The 24,072-nt window shown below is 39.1% G+C and overlaps 1 protein-coding gene across 9 annotated transcripts in view; it reads left to right on the forward strand.

Moving 5' to 3' along the window:
- adgrl3.1 (adhesion G protein-coupled receptor L3.1) overlaps positions 1 to 24,072 on the forward strand; it is a 119,602-nt gene that overhangs the window by 7,563 nt on the left and 87,967 nt on the right. For 8 of the 9 annotated variants that reach the window (XM_084931222.1, XM_084931216.1, XM_084931219.1 and 5 more), the window contains exons 2-3: positions 6,335 to 6,416; positions 22,473 to 22,640. In XM_084931222.1, the coding sequence (XP_084787348.1) occupies positions 22,586 to 22,640 (55 nt within the window). In that variant the 5' untranslated portion in view covers positions 6,335 to 6,416; positions 22,473 to 22,585. The remainder of the gene's footprint in view (positions 1 to 6,334; positions 6,417 to 22,472; positions 22,641 to 24,072) is intronic. The other variant, XM_084931217.1, reaches the window with a different exon arrangement.

The raw sequence follows: 24,072 nt of genomic DNA on the forward strand, positions 1-24,072 counted from the left end.
TTGAAAAGATGAGCACAGCCCTTGAAAGTTGTTGACCTTTTGAACGTATTTAGACAAACAAACACTTGAAACAGTATTAATGCATAAAATAATGTGAAGATGATGCTTTCAGACAAATTAAACATAAACTTGACATCTAGATTCATGATTCATCACACAAGGTTCAGGATGAGAATCAAGATTTCAGCTTGGATCCCAATTTGGCCGACCTCTAACATGTAGAGTCTTTGTTATAGTGTCATCACTCAAACTCATCTATAGCTGGCTCAGAGTTGTTAGAGTTTGTCCTGTATACTGCAGCCCTAACAAACAGATCCCAGCACTGGAGTGTTCATGCAGAAAGAAGCTTCCAAGAAGGCCAAAGATTCATCTTATAGGCTCCACAAGTAAGTATTGATGTCAAAGAGGGTGTGTTGCTAATCATATTTTATGGTTTTCCTAAACTAGAAAGGCAGTTTACAACTATGTTCTCTGGACAGATAGAATTGTTTGGCGTTATTAGATTGCAGTAAGTAATTCAACTATGAATTCTGCATTATATCAAAGACTGAAGATATGTCTGAAAGTTGAAGTTGAACAGGACAATAGAGAAATCATCATGGCTTGCAAAGATGAAATTGAGTTTTATAGGATATTTATGGTGTAATCAAACCCTTAAACATATTTCAACTTAAGGGGGCAATAGTAGGATCTGAAGACATGGATATAGTTACTTTTTCCATGTAATGATATCTGTTGTGTGGTAAAATATTGAAAAAAACAGTATCGACATTATCTGGAAGAACTGAGTGAAAGATGCTGAAACCTTTGGTCATGTCAAACAAGTCAATAGCTTGCAATAAATGTCTATGACTAAGCTGTTACTTTTTAAATGTGTCCACAGCCCACCAATTTTTAAAAGCTTGCATTCACTATGAAGTTGTTATTATTATTCTACAAAGCGAGAGCTTGTCCTTCCAGTCTACGTATCTTCACACATTTCCTCTGTGTGTTTCACCTCCCTGTGCACCACTCAGAGCTGTCACCACTCAACAGAAATGCACACATACACATGAATTTCTTCCTGCAGATACTCTGAACACACATTAATAATGTACACATCAGCTCCGACCACTTTCTCTGGTTCTCTTAAACACACGTACGTTTACATTTGTATGCAAACACACGCATGCATAAGCTCACACACTCACACAGAGACGTCCATAGACATTGCCTGCAGCTGTATATTTAGTGACACACACAGTGCCATTAGGGAGCCGAGCGGAGAATCAGTGTACAAGGCCAGAGTGATTGTAAGAAGCCCACTCAAAGGTCTGCCGATTATTTTGGTCTCTGCAAGAAATCATTTACAATAGCACCCATCACCCATCAGTTCATTTAAACACTGTTTGCTGTTGTGTGCGTTAAGTGTCAAGCCAGTCGCCACAGTATTGATGGGAACTTCTCTGCTTTGTTGTTTGAGTGGTTGACTATAGCGTGCTGAGGAGGCCGTGGTTGTTTAGAGAATAGGTTACATGGAAATGAGTCATACACAATGTGATGCAACACAGCGGATAGATTTGAATTATGGGGCAATGAACAATGAGGTCATCACAATGCTGGGGGCCTAAATCTCTCAGCGCCATCGTATAACACAGCATTTCTTATCAATGGAGGAAACTACAGCAAGTAGGATTGTTTAAAGGCTTATTCATTGGTGTAAATAAAGGACTGGTTGGTTCCCTTCATTGACTCAGGTGCTAAGACAATGGAAGGGGAATTCTGCTTTCATTGTTTTTTGAGCACTGTTTACTGTTACAAGTAACATTTACACTTTATTACACATTTAAATGATTTCATATTGTTAAATAGTTGCAGTTCATCCTTTTCGAGAGGTGCCAGTCTCTTATATCTACAATACTGCATGCAGTGATATTTTCCATATCTTTTCCTTCTTCAGCAGATTGTCCACAATCAGCGTCTGCTGTAATACCATCATCCCCAGGCCCCTCTTAAATTTCCTGCTTACTGAGCTTTTACTTTAACTGCATTACATAGAACTTCCACTCCCTGTTCATCTGGTTCCTTTCAGCATAAACCAGGCTGAAAGATCTGACTTGAAGCACTTTGATGGGACTGGTCATCTGATGGTAAATAAGAAAAAGGGAAAAGGAAAGACAAAACCGTCATTTCTTGTGCTTGTTCATTGGCACGGTTCTGATCATGATTGATATCGAATAGCATATTCATTCCAAGTCTTTGGGAGTGTGAATGAAAGGGAGTATTGATCTGGAGCTTAGCTGCTGGTGTAGTATGATAGGCTGAAGAAGGGCAAGGATGACTAGATAGTCATTCTTGATGGAACAAAGATATTAGCAGATGTAGCAATGATCAATGCCTTGATAATATATGTTTACATTATTTGCGGCATTTTGTCTCAGTCCCAGTGTTATTGAGCGGGCGGAATGTGAATATAGCCTTTTACTCTGTCCAAGGTTGAAGAAGAAAAAGAAAATAATAAGAAGAAAATAATCAGGAACTGAGCTTAAACCTACTAGGTTACTTTCACACATCGTATATGAGCCTAAAATAATCTATCCAGTTCAGTGCTACTCATCTGACATATAACCACCACACTTTTTTGCCATGTCTCAGTTTTACATGATACATGGTAGTGTCACGAAAGACAGATGACTACCACTACGACTTACTGGCCTGGAGCAATAACGTCCATGCACCGCATGTCTATTTTCTAACCATGTGAGACATTGTACTCTTAGTCTCTTTAAGTGTGCTTACATGCATTTTGAACCCTCTGATTGGTTCTCACTCAGACTGTATGTGTGATAAATGAGATGACATTCAGTACATGGACCTAGAAGAGTGTAAGAGGATATTTAGAGTAAAGGAAGTGTTTGATAAATTATATTTGGTCTTTTAAAACCAATCTCTGCGTGAAAACACATGTCTGGGAATTACTCTAAGCTATGTATAATGGTTAAAATGATGTATGTGGTGCATGCAAGTCCTGAAATGTCTGAATGTGTCTGTGCAATCATGTATTGAAATATCTCATTGTCCAGACTTAAGCAAAGTTGATTACAGTTCAGCTGTTCACAGTATCTGGACAAATCAACCAGTTTTATTTATCATGTACACCTACGTTCCTGATTCCCTTTCTTTCTTTCCCTCCCTCTTTCAAAGATTTATGTGGGCCACATAGAGAAGAGTCTTTAATTTTACGCCTGGATAAACCATATACACTATTGCTCCACATTCCCCGTGCTTATAGAGAGTCTGCTGAAGGACAGGAAGAGAATTGCGGTTTTAAAATGAATATATAGGGGACTCCGCCCTTTAAAGAAAGGCCTTGGATAGCTTGGATTTGCCATAAATCTCCGCCAACAGGCATCAGCACAATTTCCATTGTGTTATGATGCAATTGGTCGCTTAAAGCATAATTACAGAGCGTAATACATGAAAAAACACATCATGAAAGCATACTGTAGCATCATCCTAATTACATACGGAGAGCTGATGAATAATGGGGATGACACTGGACATCAATACAGCCACTACCTCTCATAATAGAAAACACAATTGTTTTACTGTGGGAAAATGGGGATCATCTATCATGTAGAATCTACTCTGTTTTTTTTTTTTTTTAGAAAGACATTGAGCCTTGAGACCTTAAAAAAAACCTCATCCATCCATTGTTCATTCACCCCCTCCCCAGAGTCCTCTTGATCAGTTCCCCTGCTTAGCCTGAAGCTATAGCTACAACTGTTCTCTATCTGAGGCCCCTCTTACATTCATTTGATCAAAGTCCTGCATTTATCACCTTAAGTGTACTCAGATTGTTTTAAATCTTTTCCCTTTCCCTCTTTTCTTGAAACACTCACCAGCAACTAAAGAGAGAAAGTAGAAATTTTTCAACTGCCCTATATTTGTCTAGGTTAGGCCTGTTACTCTGAGGTATAAAGTTAGCATCATTACATTAGCTTAAACTTAGCCTTTGGAACATGTTTGACTTTAGGGTGATGCCAGCTTTCTCTCCTTCTCTCTCTCAAAGAAAAAAAAAGATGAAATAAAAGAGCTATTTCAGGATTGCGTAAGAAAGATGAACTGATTCCTAGTCTGATTCAATTCTTTGGTTGCTTCCCCAATTTACAATTTACGTGCTTCCCTAAAGTGGAATCATTTCTTCCCTTGGTTTGAAAAGCACAATAGTATTGTTTGTACAGTTCTTTTTGTGAATGAATTAGCTTATCACACCTTGGTCATTTGCTTGAACGCAAAGCACTTCCATACTCAATTCTTGATGGAGCTATCACAACAGCTGCATTAGTCTCAGTCTTCTATGTCGTTTTTCCTCTGCTATCTGCAGTTTTTCTTGTCCTTGTGGCAGCCCTTCTTATTCAGCATACAACGATAGAATACAATGCTTGTAGCCATATGCTGCCACCATTAGTTTTGTAACAATACAGCCTCTGTACTTACGTTGCCTAAGGTAACTGCTACAGAAAGCAACTGTTGCATTTTTTGAATTTTGGTATAGTTATCCTACGTGTTGATTCAGGTACCAGCTCTATTATGGGCCCATCAGCAAACACATACTAAACATACCTACTTTCCAAATTAAATAAGGGAACATTACTTCTTATAATGGCACTGGAAATAGGAAGTAAATTACATTCAGTGTGAATGTAATTCCAGTGTTTACAGGGTTAGTGTGATTGCAAGGAAAAAATATACCAAAAATATACTTTATCTAGTTGTAGTTTTCCCTGTGTGTTTCATGGAAACTTAAATTAGACTTTATTTAAGACTTCCTCTGTAGGGATGCAACAAATTGGTGGTGTACCAGTGTTGTGTGCTCTCACTATTGCGCTGGCTATATCTTTGTTTCTTTTTCCTCTTTTGCACTTGCTACTGTTTATGAGTTGTAATGAAAAAATCCCTTCCCCTGTTTTGCTGCTTACACAAACATGGTCTTTCACTACTTCACATTTACATTCAATCCCATTTCTTTTCGATCCTTCTTCCAACACTCCTTACTTGCTGATTCCACCATTCTTGATCATCTCTGCTGGTGCTGGATAGTCGAAGGAGCTTAAAACCAAACGTAATTTCACTAGTTCTCTGTTGTCTGTAGCACTATTCCTGCACTTTAGTCACACGAATACATAGAGACACATGCAACTACATTAACAGAGAACAGTGAATCCATCTTTTGTTGTCTTTGCCCACCCAACCATAGAGACATTGCTCATGGCCTGCTTTACTGGCTGATAAACCCAGTTCCACAGCCCTGCCTGAGCGCTCCACAGAGGTTTCACATGTTGCATGGATGTGTGTTAATGCGGCTGACAAATGTCTTGCATGACAGTGAAAATGCACACAGATAAAGACTGTCTAAAAGAAAATTCAAGTCAAAACAGTATATACACTGTTGCTTTTCGTTTTATCAGCCTCCCCATGCATAAACCATGTGCGATTTCAGACACTGTACACAGAGTAATAACACACACACACAAATACACACACACACACACACTGAGGTTGGTTATACTGGTACAAAGTTTATCTCGAAAGAAGTTGGGATTATAGGTGGAAATGAAGGTGGAGAGCAAGAGAAAGAGAGAGAGAAAAGGGAAAAAGAAAAAAGGTTTTTCTAATCTTAATAATAATAACAAAAGAGAGAGAGTGTGAGAGAGAAAGATGTGAAAACAAAAATACAAACAAAGATGCATTGACAAATACAAAAAAGAACAAAAAACAAATTAAAAAAAAAAGATATGTAACACTAACCATGCATAACTGCCTCTCTGAATTCTGGAAACAGAGCTAACAATTTCCCTTTCTGAAAAGTGTCTCTGGCATTTGGCTGTGAAATGCCACCCATATAAACCAGTTATCATGGCATGAGAGAGCTTTTTAGCTGTAAACTGCCAGCGAGCGCATAGACAGACCATTATAGACTTTGATACCCTGACACTTAAGAGGTCATTATGAGACAGAGTACACACGCACACACACGTGTGCACGTGTAGGCACATACAAGGACACACGAATGCTAAACAAGCAATCAGAAGTAAAAGTGGCTTGTGAACTGTCTGGTTCTTGTGTAGAGTGGGTTATGGCTATTCACACAATCTGGAGGGGGGGGGGCATTATTCACATTGCACCCCACATTCACCACATATTATAGCTATCTGTCTCTATTGTAAAAAAATGACAGGGATTTCAGTTCACTGAGCTCGAATAACCCCCACCGTTTTCTCTCTCTCTCTCTCTTCCTCTCTCCTCCTTTCTCCCTTTGTGTCCCTCCCTCTTCTCTCCCCCGTGTCTGCAGAACTGGAACATCCGGCTGGCACTGAGATGTGATTCTCACCAGTTTCATTTCACTTTGACAAAGCAAAGTACACCAGTAACAGGTAAGAAAATGGCACGTGTGTCTGTATTTGTGCATCAAGATTGAATGCACACTATTTCACACTGTAACAATTTTTAAACAGTGGTTAACCAGGGATGTTGACTCAGAATTCGTTCTTATTTACAGCAGGCTTTTTTAAGCCACGGGTATAGTCACGCATATGTACACACACCTGGTGCGTTGTTTTTGCCGACTCTACAGTATACATTATGCTTTTTTAAAATCCAAATATGACCCAGTGTTCTCCCCGGAGGTCTCATGGTTCCATCTGTGCCAGGAAGTGCTCTAATTGGCCCAACAAATGCGTCCTCTGAAACTGCTAATCCAATCAGTTTTAACTAAGCTTTAAAAAGAATACAGAACAACACGCAATATGCAGTGAATGCAACAGGAATAGAATTAGATATGTAAAGATAGTGGGTTACGTTAGCCCATTGGGAATAAAAGTGAATTTGAATTAATTGCAGTCAGCCTGGTGTTCATTGAAGGCATCAGCTGGAGTTTGCCACAAATCCAGACCTTCAGCTGCCCATGAAGCCACTCAGCATGGGTTACTTACAGTGTATTTACAAGCTGAGCAGGACCTGTAAAATGTCGAATTTACGAGCTTCCTTTTAATTAGAAATACTGTCTCCTAGAGTTGGGCTGATGAATTGCACATTCAGTTTATTGGTAATCGAGGAGGGTGCAGTTCCTGGGTACTGACAGCTTATCAGAGAATCCTGGTTGCCATTAGTTTTTACATTTTCTTTTTTTTTACTCAGGGAAAAAATATATTGCATCCTTGCTGTAAAAAAGCCCTGAGGTCATGTTTACATGTGGGATCCTATTTGTTATTGATTGAACTGATGAGAATGAGGCTAGTTTCTCTCTCAAACTCCTTCTGCTTCCCTTATTTTAGGGTCTCTGTGTCACATTGTTAAGTTTAATCTGTCATTTCACTGAAGTTTCCGACTGCATGGATATGAAATAAAAGACAAGCCATGATAACATTTGTGTAATTAAGAATGTTATTGTGTGCACGCCCGTTTGAGTTTTGATTGTGTAGGCAGCATATGTGAGTGTGACCACCTCAATGCCCTTCCTGTCTGGTCTTTGTGACTCTGCATGCTTGCCTTCCTTGACTCTCACATGGCTCTGAATGCTTGCTTTGAAATCTAATTCTGTGACAGCAAGGCCACATTTTGTCTTTATTTCACTGAGACAATAAGTAAAAAAGAAAGAACAACAGGAAATGGGATACATCATTCTTCGTATGGGGGATGTGCTTTTTTTTTCTCTGCGTCAAACAGGTGTTTCCTGGTCCACACGAACAAACACACAACCTTCAATCACCACATTTCTAATGAGAGCGCACACTGAAATGAAATCCGTGAAGTGTCATTGGTTAAACAGTCATTACATGTATACTGAGTAACACATCAAAGCAGTACACAAACAGAATGCTTGGATAAACAAGCAGATGAATGCAAGATATGGTGCAGTCATGCACAATATAGTCACTCATTACAAAGTTAACAAAAATTAAATATCAAGTGTGAAACTGAATTTAAGAAAGGTGACAGTCTTGACAAGCTTTGCACCTGTAAACCTGACACAGAAAATATATTGTGGAAAGTTTATGATTGAAGAAAAAAACAAATTTGAGAAAAATACAAAGATAATTCAAATTCCAGCTGTAATACCACTTACACAAATTAGTCTCTGTTCTCTCTTTTTCTCTCAATCTCTCTTACACAGATCCATACGCACACACACACACACACACACACTCTCTCTCTCTCTCTCTCTCTCTCTCTCTCTCTCTCTCTCCTCTCCCTTGCTGCCACCCAGTGAGTGCAGGCTCATTGTCTTATAACGTGACCTTTGCCTTGTGTTGAGAGGCCTTTATTCGAAGACAATAGGGCCCATATTGTAAACCATGCCAGTCAATGCGGTCCACACAGCTGCCATAAAATGGGTGCAAATTATCCAGGGTCCAAGTTGAGGCTTTGAGACAGGCACTTGTGGCACGCGCGCATGTGTGTTGTCTTTGCTTGTGTGTTTTTGTCTGTACCATTTGTGTCTGTTAGATAGAGGCCATGTTTCCAAAATCAGCAGATGGACTTGCGCAATTAGACTCAGCCTTGTTCTGTGTACACATTGCACACAAACAGACACACGAAAACTCACGCATCCAATGCATACTCAGTAATATGCACAGGGCTGGGTGTGACACAGATGTCTCTGAAGCTCCAGACCTGGGAGATGAGGATGGAGTTCTTTCTCTCTAATGGGGCTATATAATATATATTATTGAATTTCATCAAGATTATGTAAGATTAGATAAACACATTTTTGTTTTCTTCGTTGAATTACTAAAAATGCTAAAACAAGCAAAATTAAATCTAATTATTATTTGTAAATGGATCAAATGAGCAAATCATCAAATAATTAGGCATATTTTTTGTTTCGTTTTGCACGTATGAAGTGTTTTCGTTGAATGCAACAAATTACTCAGCATTATTCAGCATATATTTTCATACTGTGAGAATTTATAATCTGCTTTTCTTTAACAGAAAACGTATTGTAAATAATTGATAATGAATCATCATTAGTTGCAGTTCCATTCATCTATTAACAAAGAATAAAATGTTACAAAAATATGATAAAAGACTGCGTGACCATGTCTACACCATCTCTGCATTTATCCTCACCAGCCACGTATTGACCCGCAGTGACAGATAGGCTCAGAGGAAATGAGCTTGTGACTGAAAGGTCACGGTTTAAAATCTGTATGGGTACAGTAGCTGGAAAAATCCCGGCAGTTTAAATCCCTCAACAACTACCATCAGGGCTGCAACCTATGGGCATTAACCTTTAACTGTTTCGGTGGAGCAGCTCCGACTCTGGTAGTGTGAGACTGTGTGGCTGTGTTGAACGAGCTCCCAGGTGTGACTGAGTTAATGCGTGAATGTGGTCCACCCTTCTTTCCTGCTCAGCCATTGAGGCAAACATGAACGAGTTCTTTCCCAGTCAACGAGCCAGGCTAAATGAAGCGCATGACTTGATAGCTTACAAACGTGGTACATTTTCAGCCATCATTTCAGCTTTGATTGTTTACAGTTTCTTTGCTGATTTGGTGTATTCACATCTGACAGTCTGGAGAAATTCTGTTGGACTTAGTGTTTGCTGTCTGATATTTGCCACTGTCTGGTGGCTCTGCATCCTGTTTACTGTGCTTAAAGTATCATTCTTTCCTTTATGCACTCTTTCATCCCTCCTAATCAAGCGAGTGCACCTGGGGCGCAAACACGCACACACCTACAGAATAATCAAATACACATGTGGTTTTGACGTAAATGCACAAAGACCCACATGTATACCCCTCACAAGCACAAATACATTGCCACCTGAGTGGATTGGTACAACCCCCAGCACACCCCGTGCAACACAGAAGTACATGCACACACACACACACTTGACAACAGGGAATAGCCCACAGAGATGCTCTCAGTCAACAACTTGGAAAAAAAAAGGCAGCTATTTAAGGCCACCGTATTCCAGGAAGGATAAGCCGTCTTATTTGTGCGAAGAAACAAAACAAGTTATGGCAGTTACTATCACTGTTTCTTCCCTACTGTGTCTTCTCCTATTTGGGATGTTTTGCTTATGAGTCAGTGCTAATTGTATAAAGTAGACTATATTGAGAATGCAGATTTCCAACGGGCTTGGTATGATGATGAGCAGATGCACTCGCAGATGTTTTCCTTCCATGTGTGTGTTTACCAGTTCAATTATCCCTATCGTATACTGTAGAGATTTGTTGTTCTATTTGGATGCATCAGCATGGATTCCAACAAAAAACACGAGTTATCGTAACTCTGTTTGTGCAAGCAGACTTGTTTGATACCTTTGGGAGCGCGACAACGGTTAAACACACACACACACAGACATCTAAACCATGAAATACGCTTTATTTCACTCTAATGCGTTTTGAAAGCAACAGCTGGAAAAGACGCGTTGGTCAGAGATTAAAATCTTACTGTTCTAGTTAATAGTTTAAAAGCAGACCTGTTGCTGTGTGCCAGTGTTTCACATTTCAAATCTACATATCCATTATCATAGAGGATTAAATGCTGTGAATGTGCTCTGTGCGTGTGTGTATTCAGTTATTGTAAAGAAAGACGCAGACCTCACAAGGATCCAAATGTAATCCTCACATTCAGTTCATGTTTTAGGAACGTGGATCTCTCCAGAATGACTACAGTTATGAAAGGGAATCGATGCTGAAGACTTCTAGCTACAACCGGAATATAAGATCTGAGCAGCATAAGATAAATTTTTGATCATATATTTCTTACTGGCACAATAAAGCATTGATGAAACAAGTGAGAATAGTTTTGCAGACCCTGGGTCTTTGTAACTCTATAAAAATAACTTATTCTGTCACTTTGTACTTACTAATGTGTAATTTTTTTTAACATAAATGGGCATTACATTGTTATTGCACATACTCAAATGTGTCGATTATATTGCAGCGATAACAAATAAAGTATATGTACATGTAGATTTGCATATTACATGTGTTTCAACAATGCCGAGTGAAAATAATAGACATTTATTTCAGACATTGCGAACCACCCACCAGCCTCATTGAATCATTCTATTTTAAATGCATCTGCTTGCTCTGGTTTGTTGATTGGAATATATCAGCACACCAGGGATATGAAACTGCAATAAGATCCAGACCTCTACCCTGCGTGATTTGAATATGAAATGATTAGATTATTGATTTTGGTTATTTGGGTCTCCCGCCCGAGGTGATATTGTGGCAGCGCAATCACCATTGCTGACATTTAGCACTGTGTTTACCTTTGCTGTCCCCATTGATTGCTTCAAAATCACCACCCATACATCCTGCTGGAGCTCATTGTATCATCAGTTTTATGCTATTTTGGAGAAGTGATGGATGCAGCTTATCAAAAATGCAACAGCTGTGGTTTGAGTCAGTGCAAAAAATATCCACGTCGCCCTGCAGTCACGAAACACTGGTTGCATTTCATTGAATGGAATCTCATTGTAAAAATGGCAGATGCAATTCACGTGGGTGCAGATCTACTCCAGAATAAGTCTTTAACATATGTTGATAACATGAAGGATTATTATAGCTTCCTCTGTGAAACTGATGAGGGTTAGGATTCAAACCATTTTGCCCTGCAAACTGAAAACTAAAGCTCAGCCTCAGTCCTGCAGAGAACAGTAATAAGTCTTGATTTTTATGTAATAATGTTCCAGGTAATGTTCTAGCACTGAATAACCACCACTGTGCTTCCTCAATCCCAGTAAACTTTGAAGAGAATCTCTTCCTCAGTTCAGATTTTTTTTGTTTCCAGGGAGAAGTGAAAATGTAATATCTAACAAAAGTGTTTGCTGACAAATACTCCCATATCAGTGTGGACATCTGTCATGAGACATTTTATACGCATCACGGCTCTGAGCAGCATTGCAGTCATAGTGACTCAAAAAGACTGTAATGTTTAATGTGTTCCGTGATATGTGAAGGGAGAAATTTCTATCTATGTCCACCAGCGCATTTTCCTACACATAAGTCAAGGTGACAGTCTGCAAACGGATGTACTTTTTCTCTTAGGTAGATCTTTCTGTGCTTCCGATGCCATTTTCTCAGCAGTCAGACAATCCAACATTAAGTGCCTCCTTTTATATTTATACACCAGTGTTGGTGCTTATGCATTTTTAATTTATGAACAGCACTGTAAGCACCCCAGAAAGGCCTTTTTGAATAAATATTTCAAGACTCTGATATACACAGTTCATATCTGCTCTATAATGCAAGAGCAAAGGTTTGGTCCTAATGTCTTATGCAAAAATCACTTTTTTTCCCCTCCTAACTGAATCAGTGGAAATCACAGAGTTTTGAAGTTTGCTGATTCTGAACAAATCTTTGAAATACTTGAATGCACGTGTTTCTGAAAGAGTATTGGGATCTAAAATTAGAGTAGCAGGAGTCTCATTATTTTGGTCCTACCAGTCTCTTTCATGTGAGCTTACGGTAGTTTAAAATGGAAAACAGTGGGTGTAGAGCACCTGAGCATGATGAGAATATTAAATGTTCATAGAGCAGCACGGCGAAGTGGATGGCAGAGGATAGAAAGGACATGCAAGCATGTAAGAAAGAAGTAAACAAGGCTGGATGGAGGATAGCAGTCGGCCATGAAAATAAATGGATGGAGAGAACAGAATTGAAGAAAAGTAATTGACAAATGGATAATAAAGCTCAAATGTAAGATGAGGTTTTGAGCATTTTCTCTTGCTAACCAAGCCCAGCTTGTTCACGGGGGTTTAAATCTAGGTCACGAGAGTCATTTGCTCCCTGTTTGTCTGCCTCCGCTTTAATGCAGCATCACTCACTGCTGAGGTGGCTGTTCTCTGTACTGTACAGGACAACTTTCTCCCTTCCCCTCTCTCTCTTCTTCACCCGCGAACACAATCACACGCATACACAAACTCTGCCGCGCGCTGCCTCTGGCTTTAAGGCATGCCTTTGATGGATCCGTTATGACAGTACTGGGTTTAGAGCAGTGACAGGGAGTAGGAGAGGGAGACGGCAATGGGGGAGCAAAAAAAGGTAGTATGAAGGAGAAGACAGATGAATCAAAGGGAGGAAAACAACATCAGTGGTGCTGGAATCAGCATCACTGTGTCTGTAGTTGACATAATTGATTGTATCAGAGGAAGTTTTGTACACTATTAACTCCGCTCTTATGGGGGAACTCAGCTGTAATGCCATGCAAAATTGAATGGCTACATGCGCGTGTGTGCACAGGACTGTGTGCTTGTTATCTGGATATTTGCATGGGGCACAGCCATTTTTGGGGTATGGATTCTTTTTTTGTTTGTTTTTTTCATTAGCTAAGCCTAAAAGTAGGCCAACCATAAACTGGACTTCTGCTCTATGCATTGAGTACTTTGATATATTTTGAGTGTTTTGAGTATTTCAGTGAACTAACCTAATTTGCTTGTATGAGGTGGGAGTCAAATAGTATTCCTCATTATTCCACATTAATCTGTGGGTTGTATAAAGCAGATAAGTTATGAAATCAGTTTTCACTGATAATTGTGTTGATTCTGCGTATTCTTAGCATTGAATGAGCAAAACTCTAACTCATCTGCAAGCTAAAGTATTGCGTCAATAGCGTAAATAATGAGTGAAAAAAGTGTAAAAGCATAAAAGCTATTAATTTTTTTTTTTGTAAATCAAAACTAACAGGCGCTAAAAGCTGTCGAAAACTGAGTAAACTGGCTCTTCATGACTAATCTGGTGAATCTCGACACCGCCAAGTGGGCTGTTTAATACTTCTCAGCATACGAGCTGCAGTTCCACATATGTGAGAATATACTAGTTTGAAGGGGTTAGCAGTTCCCATACTCAGCGGTCTTAATAGAGTGATCACTTACAGTGATGGCAAGCCCACAGATTGCCTGTAAATGATGGATATCGCCATTGTGATTTAACCCATTGGTTTGTGAAATCCTTTTCTGGAGCCTCAAGCTGAGCATTTTTTGCCATTGCGATGTTATTTTTTAAACCACATCTGGATCTGACTGGGAAGCCCAGGATGCTATGCGTCCAACTTATCCCAACCTAAACCCCCGATCTGTTCTACCTTATGTTTTTCTTACAAGGAAAGTGCTTCATGGTGCTCTGACGTCCCTTTTTTAAGGTTATGTGGACATGTGAACACTAACCATGTGACCTTAACTTGTCTGCTATTTTAGATGTGTGACAGTCATGGTGACAATGTAGGGTCAAGTGAATAAGACTCCAGTCATTTAGGCCTAGAGAGTGGTGAGCATCCACTGACAACCACCAATCGTTCGGGAAAAATGAGTTTTCCCCGAATGGCTGAGAGTGGTGGCAAGAGGTTGATGGGAGTCACTGGGAAAACAATTGCTAAAGCCCTCCAGTCATACAGGCCTACAGATTGATCAGTGGCCCTCTGGCAACCACCTATTGCTAAGGAAAAATGTGTATTCCCCCCTACGGTAAGACGAAATCCTCCTTGTGACTGCTGAAATCGTGGTTTGAAAGGAAGTGATGGACTTGTCTATAAACACCATCCATCTGCAGACAGTATATGGGTAGATTTTATCTCATTGGAACATATCATGACCTAGCTATTTACTGTACAGTTGTTACTCAATTATGAAACTTTAAATAGCTTTTACAGTAAGAGAAAATCTGTAAAGTGCATATCTCCGAGAGACATTATAAACAAATCTTATACAGCCTGGGTGTGAAAGTCTGAAACCAGAATCGCCTCGAGGGTTTTGGCAAAGACTAAAATCTGGCCAATGGGTGGCATTGGAAAATGTGAAGGATAGAGGATAAATTTAGGACTTTTAAATGTATTTTCATAAGTTTTATAACTTTTCCTGCTCATAAAGACCTCCCCCATTAGCTATTCTTATTACACCAAAGTAATTAAGTAATAAATAAATGATTAGATGACAGAAAAGTTCCTTTCACTATATTCAATAGAAATGTCTGTTTTGTACAATGGGTAGTTAATGTGTAGTTAAACACTGTTAGACTGATGTAAAAGCGAGTTTCTTCGGTTCGGCCCACTTAACATCCAAATAGCTTGTATTTGACCCCCGATGTAAGATGAGTTTGACATGTTCTCGAGAGTCTTTACAAAAAGACTTTGTTGTAGCTAGGCTAGCTAGTTACCTTTCCCCCTGTAACATTATAGATAGTAACAGCATCAGTATCTGTCTCATAATGATTTAAATATTTTAAAGTGATTAAGCATGTCAAAAAAGTCTACTTTGTCTTAGCTAGCCTTAATTTGCTACTGTAATTGATTTGATTTAGCCTGCTTATTTTTCCATGGCATGATATTGTGTTTCTTTGAAATTCTTTGAAAAGATGGTCTTAAAAAAGTGATGTTATTGTGTTATATTTAGTTTTCACCCATAGTTATTGTGTTTTTTCTTTCAGAACTGGTGCTGTTTGAATTTTATGTCTCTTTTCACATTTGACAGTTGAACTTTTTATATCACTATCTAGTGTCAGAGAGCTGTGTTTTATGAAACCCGAATCTTTTAGGGCAGAGTCTAAGGAGGAGAAAAAAGATAAATGCCTTATGTTATTAACTTGCTTTAAGATTCTGCTCAAATCGCTATGATCGCTTTTGGCACTCCCCCTCTCTCACTGCCTCCTGCCATCCTCTCTGTCTCCATCCCTGTGTCACTCCCGCTTTATCCCATCTTTCTATCTCTATTTCTCTTAGCCGTTTTCCTTTCCGACCTTCTTCACGAATCTCCTCCTCCATCTTCTTCCCTCCTCTTTAATCCTTCGTCTTTTTCCTCTCTCCACCCCTCCCCGCTTCTCCACTTCTCCTCCTATCTCAATTCTTGCTTGCACGTCTCCACCTTAGCCCGTCTTGTCTCATGAGGGAGGGAGGGCATATAGAGTTGATTAGATTGGAGCATTAGAAAGTTCAGAGCAAAGCAGAGCAGAACAGAGCGTGGTATCTAGCTGCCAGGCAGACAGAATCAAAATGCCTGTGCCTTACAGACGAGGTCATTGGTGGTGGATTTTCAGGCTGGTTTTGGTGCATCAGATTTCTGTGAGCGTTCTCAGAGCAGCCAGAGGCAGCCATGCGGAAACTGCAGTGGTCCGGTCAAAGCCAGAGACTCCCTAGACGCAATTTTCTGACGGGCATAGCATGTCTAACATGGATGGAGAGGATGAGGTGCTTAGCCCAAAGCTTTGAACTCTTATGAGTGAAAATAATTTGAAAAGAAAATGTAGCTTTTAAAAAATAAAAATGTACTTGTGGGAAAAATCTTGAATCTCCTTTGAACAGCAACAGAGGAAACTAGTCTGTCAGGGCGGCAGCCTTCTTTGCATGTTTTTTTCTCATGCAAAATATAAAAGTCGCTTGAATTAGCCATGATCTGCTCTGCCACAGGCCATTATCCCTGATCATGACATGTTAAAACAGAGTAAATGTTGCAGTTAAATTAACAGACTTCTCTGCTGCTATAAAAAAAAGAATAAATTGAGCGAATTGAAAAAAAAATCATACTAAACAGCTGTTGTTCAACTTCACTGAGGATGTCAAATTGAGACCACAGTGACCCATACTGATGTAGGGGTGACCTATACCTTTAAGGCGATGCTGAAGCACTCTGCAGCTCTTTGCTACTGACATACAAAGGATTTACAACTGGCACTGTATAAATTGCTAGCTAGGCCACTTGTCTTCGGGGCACTGGTGACAATTGTGCACATTCCTACAGTGAAGCTGCCCTTCATCCGAGTACTGACATGTGTGCACTCGACTGCATGTATGTACCGTGCATGCTAAAAACAAATGTGCAGTGGTAGTAACCATACTGCATCTGGCTGCAGTGGCCAAATGTATAGATTTAAAAAAAGAGACATGAGCTGACATGACTGTTTGTCACATGTTAGTAGTGGCCAGATCTAAACTCAACGAGACACTGACTTAATTTTAATTGTGATTTTAATGTGGTGCGAGGGGCTTGTGTGTGAACTCCCCCTTTCTCTAAACATGCATGCACATGCAACAGTAGGAATACATGTTGTGGTTGAGATGTCAAGACATTCACATTATTGGGAGTTGACAGTATGTTTTTCCTGAGCCTCTGGTCACACTGAGGGTTCACTCGCTGCTAATCAGTATCTTAGGCTTCATCAGCACCAAGCAATTATGAGGGAGGACCTTCTATTCACAATCACTCATGCTGGTCTGTGTTTGAATGCGTGCGTGCCTGCTGCATGTGAATGTCTTTTGTCTGTTTGCACAGTGCATAATTGATATGTGTGTATACACGCGCCTGTTGCTTGAATGTGTGTGCTTGTTTCTTATGTCTCTCATTATAGGCCACAGGCCAGACTCCCACCAGGTTCTATCCTGATTAGTCATCTCTTCAGCTCCACACTGCCAAATTAGCTACCTAAATGTGTGTGTGTCTGTGTGTGTGTGTGCATGGTCACTCTAATCAAAATTCTCCCAGCCTGTCTACCTGTGCTGATGATAATTTGAAACACTACCTATACCGACTCACACTCTATCACCCACACAACCTTATTCCAACCCTTTCCATCACACGCACAGACACACACACGTAGAAATGGTCCATGGTGGTTACCCTAGCAAGCCAACTGGAGGTAATTTACCGTAGCTTGGCGGACACATGCCATTTTACTGAACATGGTGCATAGCCCCCTGAGCTTTGTTCCGCTCAGACTTCTCTCCAACAGAGCAAAGAATGAACAAATGAAGAAACTAAAAAGAGGGAAGAAAAGAACAGGTGAAGAAAAACTAAGTGAAGAAAAAAGGAGAAAAAAAACACAAGATGTCCTCTTCCTCTGCCGTTATAGCACACCAAATATATGTATCGATAGATAGATAGATAGATAGATAAGTACAAGAAGAAAAACTCAGCAGGTTATCCATGCATTTATATTTTTCTCCTATTCTTTCTTTCTTTATTTTTGAACCATTTTCTTTTATTCTAATTATGGTGAATGCAAAACTACAGGTAAAGATAGATTACAAAATACTGATTTTAGTACAGTATCTTAAACGGGTATTCATTTGCTCTCTATGGTTTGTTTTTTATAACTACTGCAATCCATCTGTTATCTGCTAGCCTAATATGATGCACATATACTCATACTTCAACACGGTATTCTTTAAGGCATGCTCACAGGATAAGTGCAACATGGACACATTTGAGACTCTGCCTGGAGGCTGAGGGAGTAGGGCATCTGGTCTCCTAGTGATAAGCATGTGTGTGTGTGAAAATGTGTGTATGAAGGCGCGTGCATGTGCGTGTGACGCGTGTTGACAAGGTAGCCCAGTCCGGTCAGCATTCATTAGTGATAGAGAGAATCCCCGAATGAGGAGTGCTGTGACAGGCAGGACTCTCGTTAGGGAACTTAACACACACACACACGCACACACACACGCACACACACACACACACACACACACACACACTCAGTAGGGTCAGGCTGCCTTGTGCACAGAATCAGCCCAACATCAATTAGTTCATGGATGCATGCATTATAGACTGTGTGAGTGTGGCGGCTTTGGCAACAGCTATGTTAATGCCGACCCTGTAGGAAATGAAGATTCAGGGCAGAAAAATATGGGACATCGAGGCCATGTCACACATACATGTAAGACTAATGTGGAGAAGATTGTCTTATTGATACGGTAAATAATACAGTGTTGTTGAGACTGTTAACTGCATTAACGGTGCAGTTATAACATACATTATACATTTATTTTTTTCTTCAAGACGTTGGGAAAACTGCGATGGCAAAATAGCCAAGGTTGAAAAATGTAGTGTGTGTTTATATTTGTAGCATAATTAGCAGGTGTCTGCTGAGCGGATATGACTAAGCAGAGATGGATAGAAACGGCAGGTACATCCAAAGACTTGGATCCAGTCTGATCTTGTTTCTTTGTTGATGTTTTTCTCAGTTTTATGCAGATGCTGTTTATCTTCTAGAGAGCATCTCCAGTGAGATAGAACTAGTTCAGGATTGGAAATATTGAGCTCATTAAAAAAAAAAAAAAGATTTGATTATTTTCATAATTTTAGCAGTGAGCAGGTTCAGGTGGGGCCTGTGATGTTTGCAAAACCTTATGTGCTCTGATGAATACAGAGTGTAAACACTTCACATATGTCCTGATAATTAGCACCATTACTGTCTGTTTACTCATTATATATTAACCAATCAACACATTAGGATAATTAAAGGAAGCAGGTTAGGAAAACAGGGCAATGCTTTGGGCAATCATTATTGTCTATGCTCTTGTCAGACTTTGTAGAGGGAACAGTTTTTTTGTCATTATCTGAACATATGGGCGCATGCAGCCCTGTTGAATTATGAACATAACTTGACTGACACGCAGCCATTGTCTGTGTAGCCACCGTGTGCTTGGAGGAAATGAGAGGGTTAATTAACTGATGGGTGAGATGCTGGTGGAGCATACGGGGTGATGGAATAGCTTTTGAATTATGAAACAGCGGAATGCTGTGGCTGGTGGCGTCCAGCCATATGTCAGTGTATGCCTTCTCTGTCTAGCTGGGGACAGCTGGTCAGATTGCTCATGTTCAACTGAGTTAGGGGCCAATCAATCAAAATGGGGCAGTTTGTTAGGTCGTTGTAGTGGAGGAAAGAATAACACAAAGGAGTCTATTGTGAGTCTATCACTTTAGTGCCATTAGGGATTTGTCAAGAACTGTTAACAGATATGCAATCACACTCCAATGAAATCAGTTGCACCGCTTGGTATTTAGAAAGCTGAATAGGTTTGTAGATTAAAAATAAAAATTGAAGGATTAGAAGTAGAAGGATTAAGTCGATTATAACAGACAGTTTTGAGAAATCAAAATTATTCAAACTTTGACTTTTCTTACTTAAATTAGTTGTTTTGCCACCTATTGTCAGCTGACCAATACATTTTATATACTTTTAAAATGCTTTTGTATCGCAAACTAGAAATCACAAAAAAAACAACAACAGTTTCTTACAGTTAACAATTAGTTTCTTCTGAATGCAAAAAAGACCAGTTTGTAGTTAAGTGCGTCTGTTAAGTTTTTACAGACTTATCAAAGGGAAACTTAAAGTCTCTGCCATTATCCAGAGCTAAAGAATTATGCTCCATAAAAGTAATCTGATTGGATAAAATGCTTGACTACTTTATGCTGGAATGCAAATTGAATTTTCTACAACTTTTCAGACTTCACTAAATTAGGTTTGGCTTGTGTTTTTATCATTAGTTTTAGTGAATTTTCAATTTAAAGGATTTATTTTGACATACAAAAAAGAACAGAACCAATAAAATGCCAGATGACTACACAGGCCTCATCGTCTGTGTGTTTCTGCAGTGTGTATGTGCCTCTGGGTGGCTGTCTGTCCAATTTGCAGGTCTGCGATGAGGCTTTTTGTCATTTCAGATGCTCTGAAGATACGTTATACATATGTTGTGTGATTCTGGTAAAAAAAAGGGCATGTGTGATTCTGGCATTTTCTATAAATTAAAAGACTTTTGATAACATCAGTTATAAGAAATATCAAAGGCAGAGGATTGTGCCAAAGCAGATATTGCCTTCACAGCATGACATGATGGAAATAGCTGGCTATTGTCTCAGTCTCCGCTGGACAAAAATGATATGGTCACACTGATCAATAGTCTCTGTTACACATGATGTATCTCCCATGGCTGTGGCTGTCTGCTTTGCTCCATCTGTCCCCGGCTGTTGCATATTTCTCCAGCCCCTCTCGCTCCCACTTACAAACTTGATGTGCTTGTTTTTCCGGAGCTGAGTATGAGTTCCCTTGAGAACGGTGAACATTTAGGCACAAAGATGGCTTTTGCTACCTTAGAACTACTCCCCTGATGAAATTGATGTTTGTTTGAAAAGGATGATTGTGTGAAGATTTTATTATCCTTTATGTCATGCACACTTTAAACTTGACATACACACATAATTCTGCAAATTAAATGTAAATGTTGCAGCTTTTCCTATTTAAAACGTGAATTTTGCAGTGCAAAAAAACAAAGAGAGCCACTGAGTTGAGATAAGAGTGAGTGGGCGGTGAGCAAGTGATTGAACAGTGCTGGTCTTTTTAATCTGCTCAGAAAAAAGACGGAGAAATGATGCTTACCAGTCTGTCACTGCTATAACTTATCTCAGAGACCATCCCTGTATTAATTGTTTGTTGCTGATGGACCATGAAATGAACAATTAGGTTGGGACATCAATACATTTCACACTTTGATGCTGATGTGTAATACCAAGTGAAGTGAATCCTAATAAAAGCATCATTATGCAAACATTAAGCGCCATTGTATTATTTTACTATTTCTTTTAGACAGGGTCTGCATATAACAGTAGTCTTGCATTTTCCAGGCAGATTTGTGTTATTGTGTATGGATTAATTGGGATATGGTTTGTTGCCATGTGAAATATGGATTTGCACAAAATATCTTGTTCTTGTTGTGTTTAACACACTATGATGGCTTTTTTTTAGCTTAAAAATGTGATTTTAATTCCTTTAGAATCTTTTAAAGCAGATGAGATAGTTTGAGAACTCGAAGAAATATTTAGTATGACCTAATGAAGAATATATTAATTTGTAGAGCTTAAAAATAATCACATATTGGACAGAAGTTTTTAACTCCCTAAGCTATTTAATTTAATTTAATTCAATTCAGTCTAATTATACAGCACCAAATCACAACAACAACAGTTGCCGCAAGCCGCTTTCCATTTGTAATAAAATAATAAAGAGAAAATCCCAACAATCATATGACCCTGTATGAGCAAACGCTTTGGAGACAGTGGGAATGAAAAACTCCATTTTATAAGGAAGAAATTGGTTTGCAGAAGAAGGCTCAGGGAGGGGCGGCCATCTCTGTGACCAGTTGGGGGTGAGGGGAGGATGACAGGACAAAGACATGCTGTGGAAGAGAGCCAGAGATTAATAATAAAAAACTATACAATAAATGTTATCAAAGTGTTTTTATACATTCATGATTAAATGATCAATTTCAATTTTTCACCACAATCTTGTAGTTTTATGTGCTTGTAGGTCCTCTCTGTGTGTCTGCAGAATATCATTTACTTACCAAGCAATTTAATTTTCATTTTAATTTTCTGAAAATATGATTGAGGTACAAGTGTTTGTCATTTAGTCCTCTCTTTCTTTCTCTCATTATTGTTTAAGGAAACGATTTTTGTTATTTTGAAGTTTGTTAAAATGTCCATCCACTATAAATCAGTTAAATGTTTTGAGGAAAATCTGCTTCTTTGCTGGATAAACTTTGTCAGTTGTTGTTTACTTGTTTATTTGTTGTTAGAAAGAAAAAAAGAAAAAGAAAAAGATCATATTTTGGAATAGTTAGTAATATGTGTATTGCGGCCCACATAAAGCATCCTAATGTGTATACGTATGGCAAACCAAGTGAGCAGATTCTCTCTGTGTGTCAATTCTCAGGTCTGTATGGTGACAGGAAGACTGAGCTGTGACATATAAACAGCTCGCCACAAGACCGTCTGGGCTCAGCAGGAAGTACCTCCATATCTACTTCCAGGTCATCCTCAGACGTCATGTGGACCAGATGCCTGCTCTTGATCTCAACCTTCTTTTCCCCCATAGCCATTGGTAAGGGACACACTACTCATTGCACTGCCCTAACCAAAAAAGTAGAAAAAAAAATACTTTTAATTTGTTAATTGAAATATGTTGTATTGCTCAATTATTACTATTGCTACATTAAAGATTTTCAGTCAAATATCTATGTGACTAAAGTCCATTTGGCAAAAGCAAGAAAAAAAAATTGTGGACTAGTTTTGGTCATATTACAGAAGGAAAAACACCTGATTACTGACTTGATAAGGCACTACCGTGGCTTACTGGGCTCACTGGAAAACGTAAAATAAAACAGCTGTTGATTATTTTAAGCTATAGTCTGTGTTTTTAATAACTGTATTGATAAGAGCAAAAGGTAATGTTAGTTAATTTTATAACACTCACAATTGTCTGCTAAAATAAAGGCTTATTGCTGGACTTCTTTCAAAAAAGAAATAGCATTTGTTGCAAAGAGCTGTTACTCAGCAGGCACAAAAAAGCAAGGATACAAATGAGTCTTGAAACAACACAGATGGGATAAAGGAGGCCGACACACAGCGGATAAACAGACAAACCAATAAAGCGATGCACAAGACTACATACAGCATGGGCTGATTACAAAGCAAGGTGGCAACTGTTCAATTCAAGTTTACTTATAAAGCACCACATGACAGCAACAGATGCCTCAAGGCACTTTATATTATAAGGTAAAGACCTTGGAGTATTCATGAGAGAACCTTAACAATCAAAGGACCCCATATGAGCAATTAGTTTGCAATGGTGGGAATGAGAAACTCCCGCTTAACTGGAAGAAACCTCCAGCAGAACCATGCTATAAGCTTATCAAAAATGAAAGTGATGAGTAGAGTAGAAAGAGCGTAGGTCTCCCCAATCCAAAGAGAGTTAGTTTGACAGGAGAGGGACCTGATAGGCTCTGCCTCCCATTCTACTTTTAAAAAGTCTAGGAACCAGAAGTAAGCACCGTCTGAGAGTGAAGCACTCTCTTAGGATAATATGATATGAGTCTTTAACATATGATGGGGTCTGATTATTCGAGAGTTTGTGTGTGAGGAGAAAGATTTTAAATTCAGTTCTGGATTTAACAGGGAGCAAATGAAGAGATGCTAATACAGAGGAAACGTGGTCTCTCTGTCTATTCCCTGACACCTGATAATAATGAATTAAGATTGTCCAGACTTGAAATAATGAATGCATGAAAAATAGACAAGTGAAGATATATAAAACAAGAGTGAAACTAATCAGGATAGCACAGACAATCATAAAGGAGTGAAGAGGCAAAGGCACAGGAGACACACAAGAAAAAGCAATTACCAAAATAAGACAGTAAGTGGAAACCAGTAGGACAAATGTGTAAACACATAGACAGAGATGGGCAAGATGGGGAGACAATGAGGACACCATGAAAATATGAGCATAAGAAAGAATAACAATAAAACCAAAAATA

Source organism: Perissodus microlepis, chromosome 6 (genome assembly GCF_051167445.1).
Source record: "Perissodus microlepis isolate ML-2025 ecotype Zambia chromosome 6, ASM5116744v1, whole genome shotgun sequence".
Classification (NCBI taxonomy): domain Eukaryota; kingdom Metazoa; phylum Chordata; class Actinopteri; order Cichliformes; family Cichlidae; genus Perissodus; species Perissodus microlepis.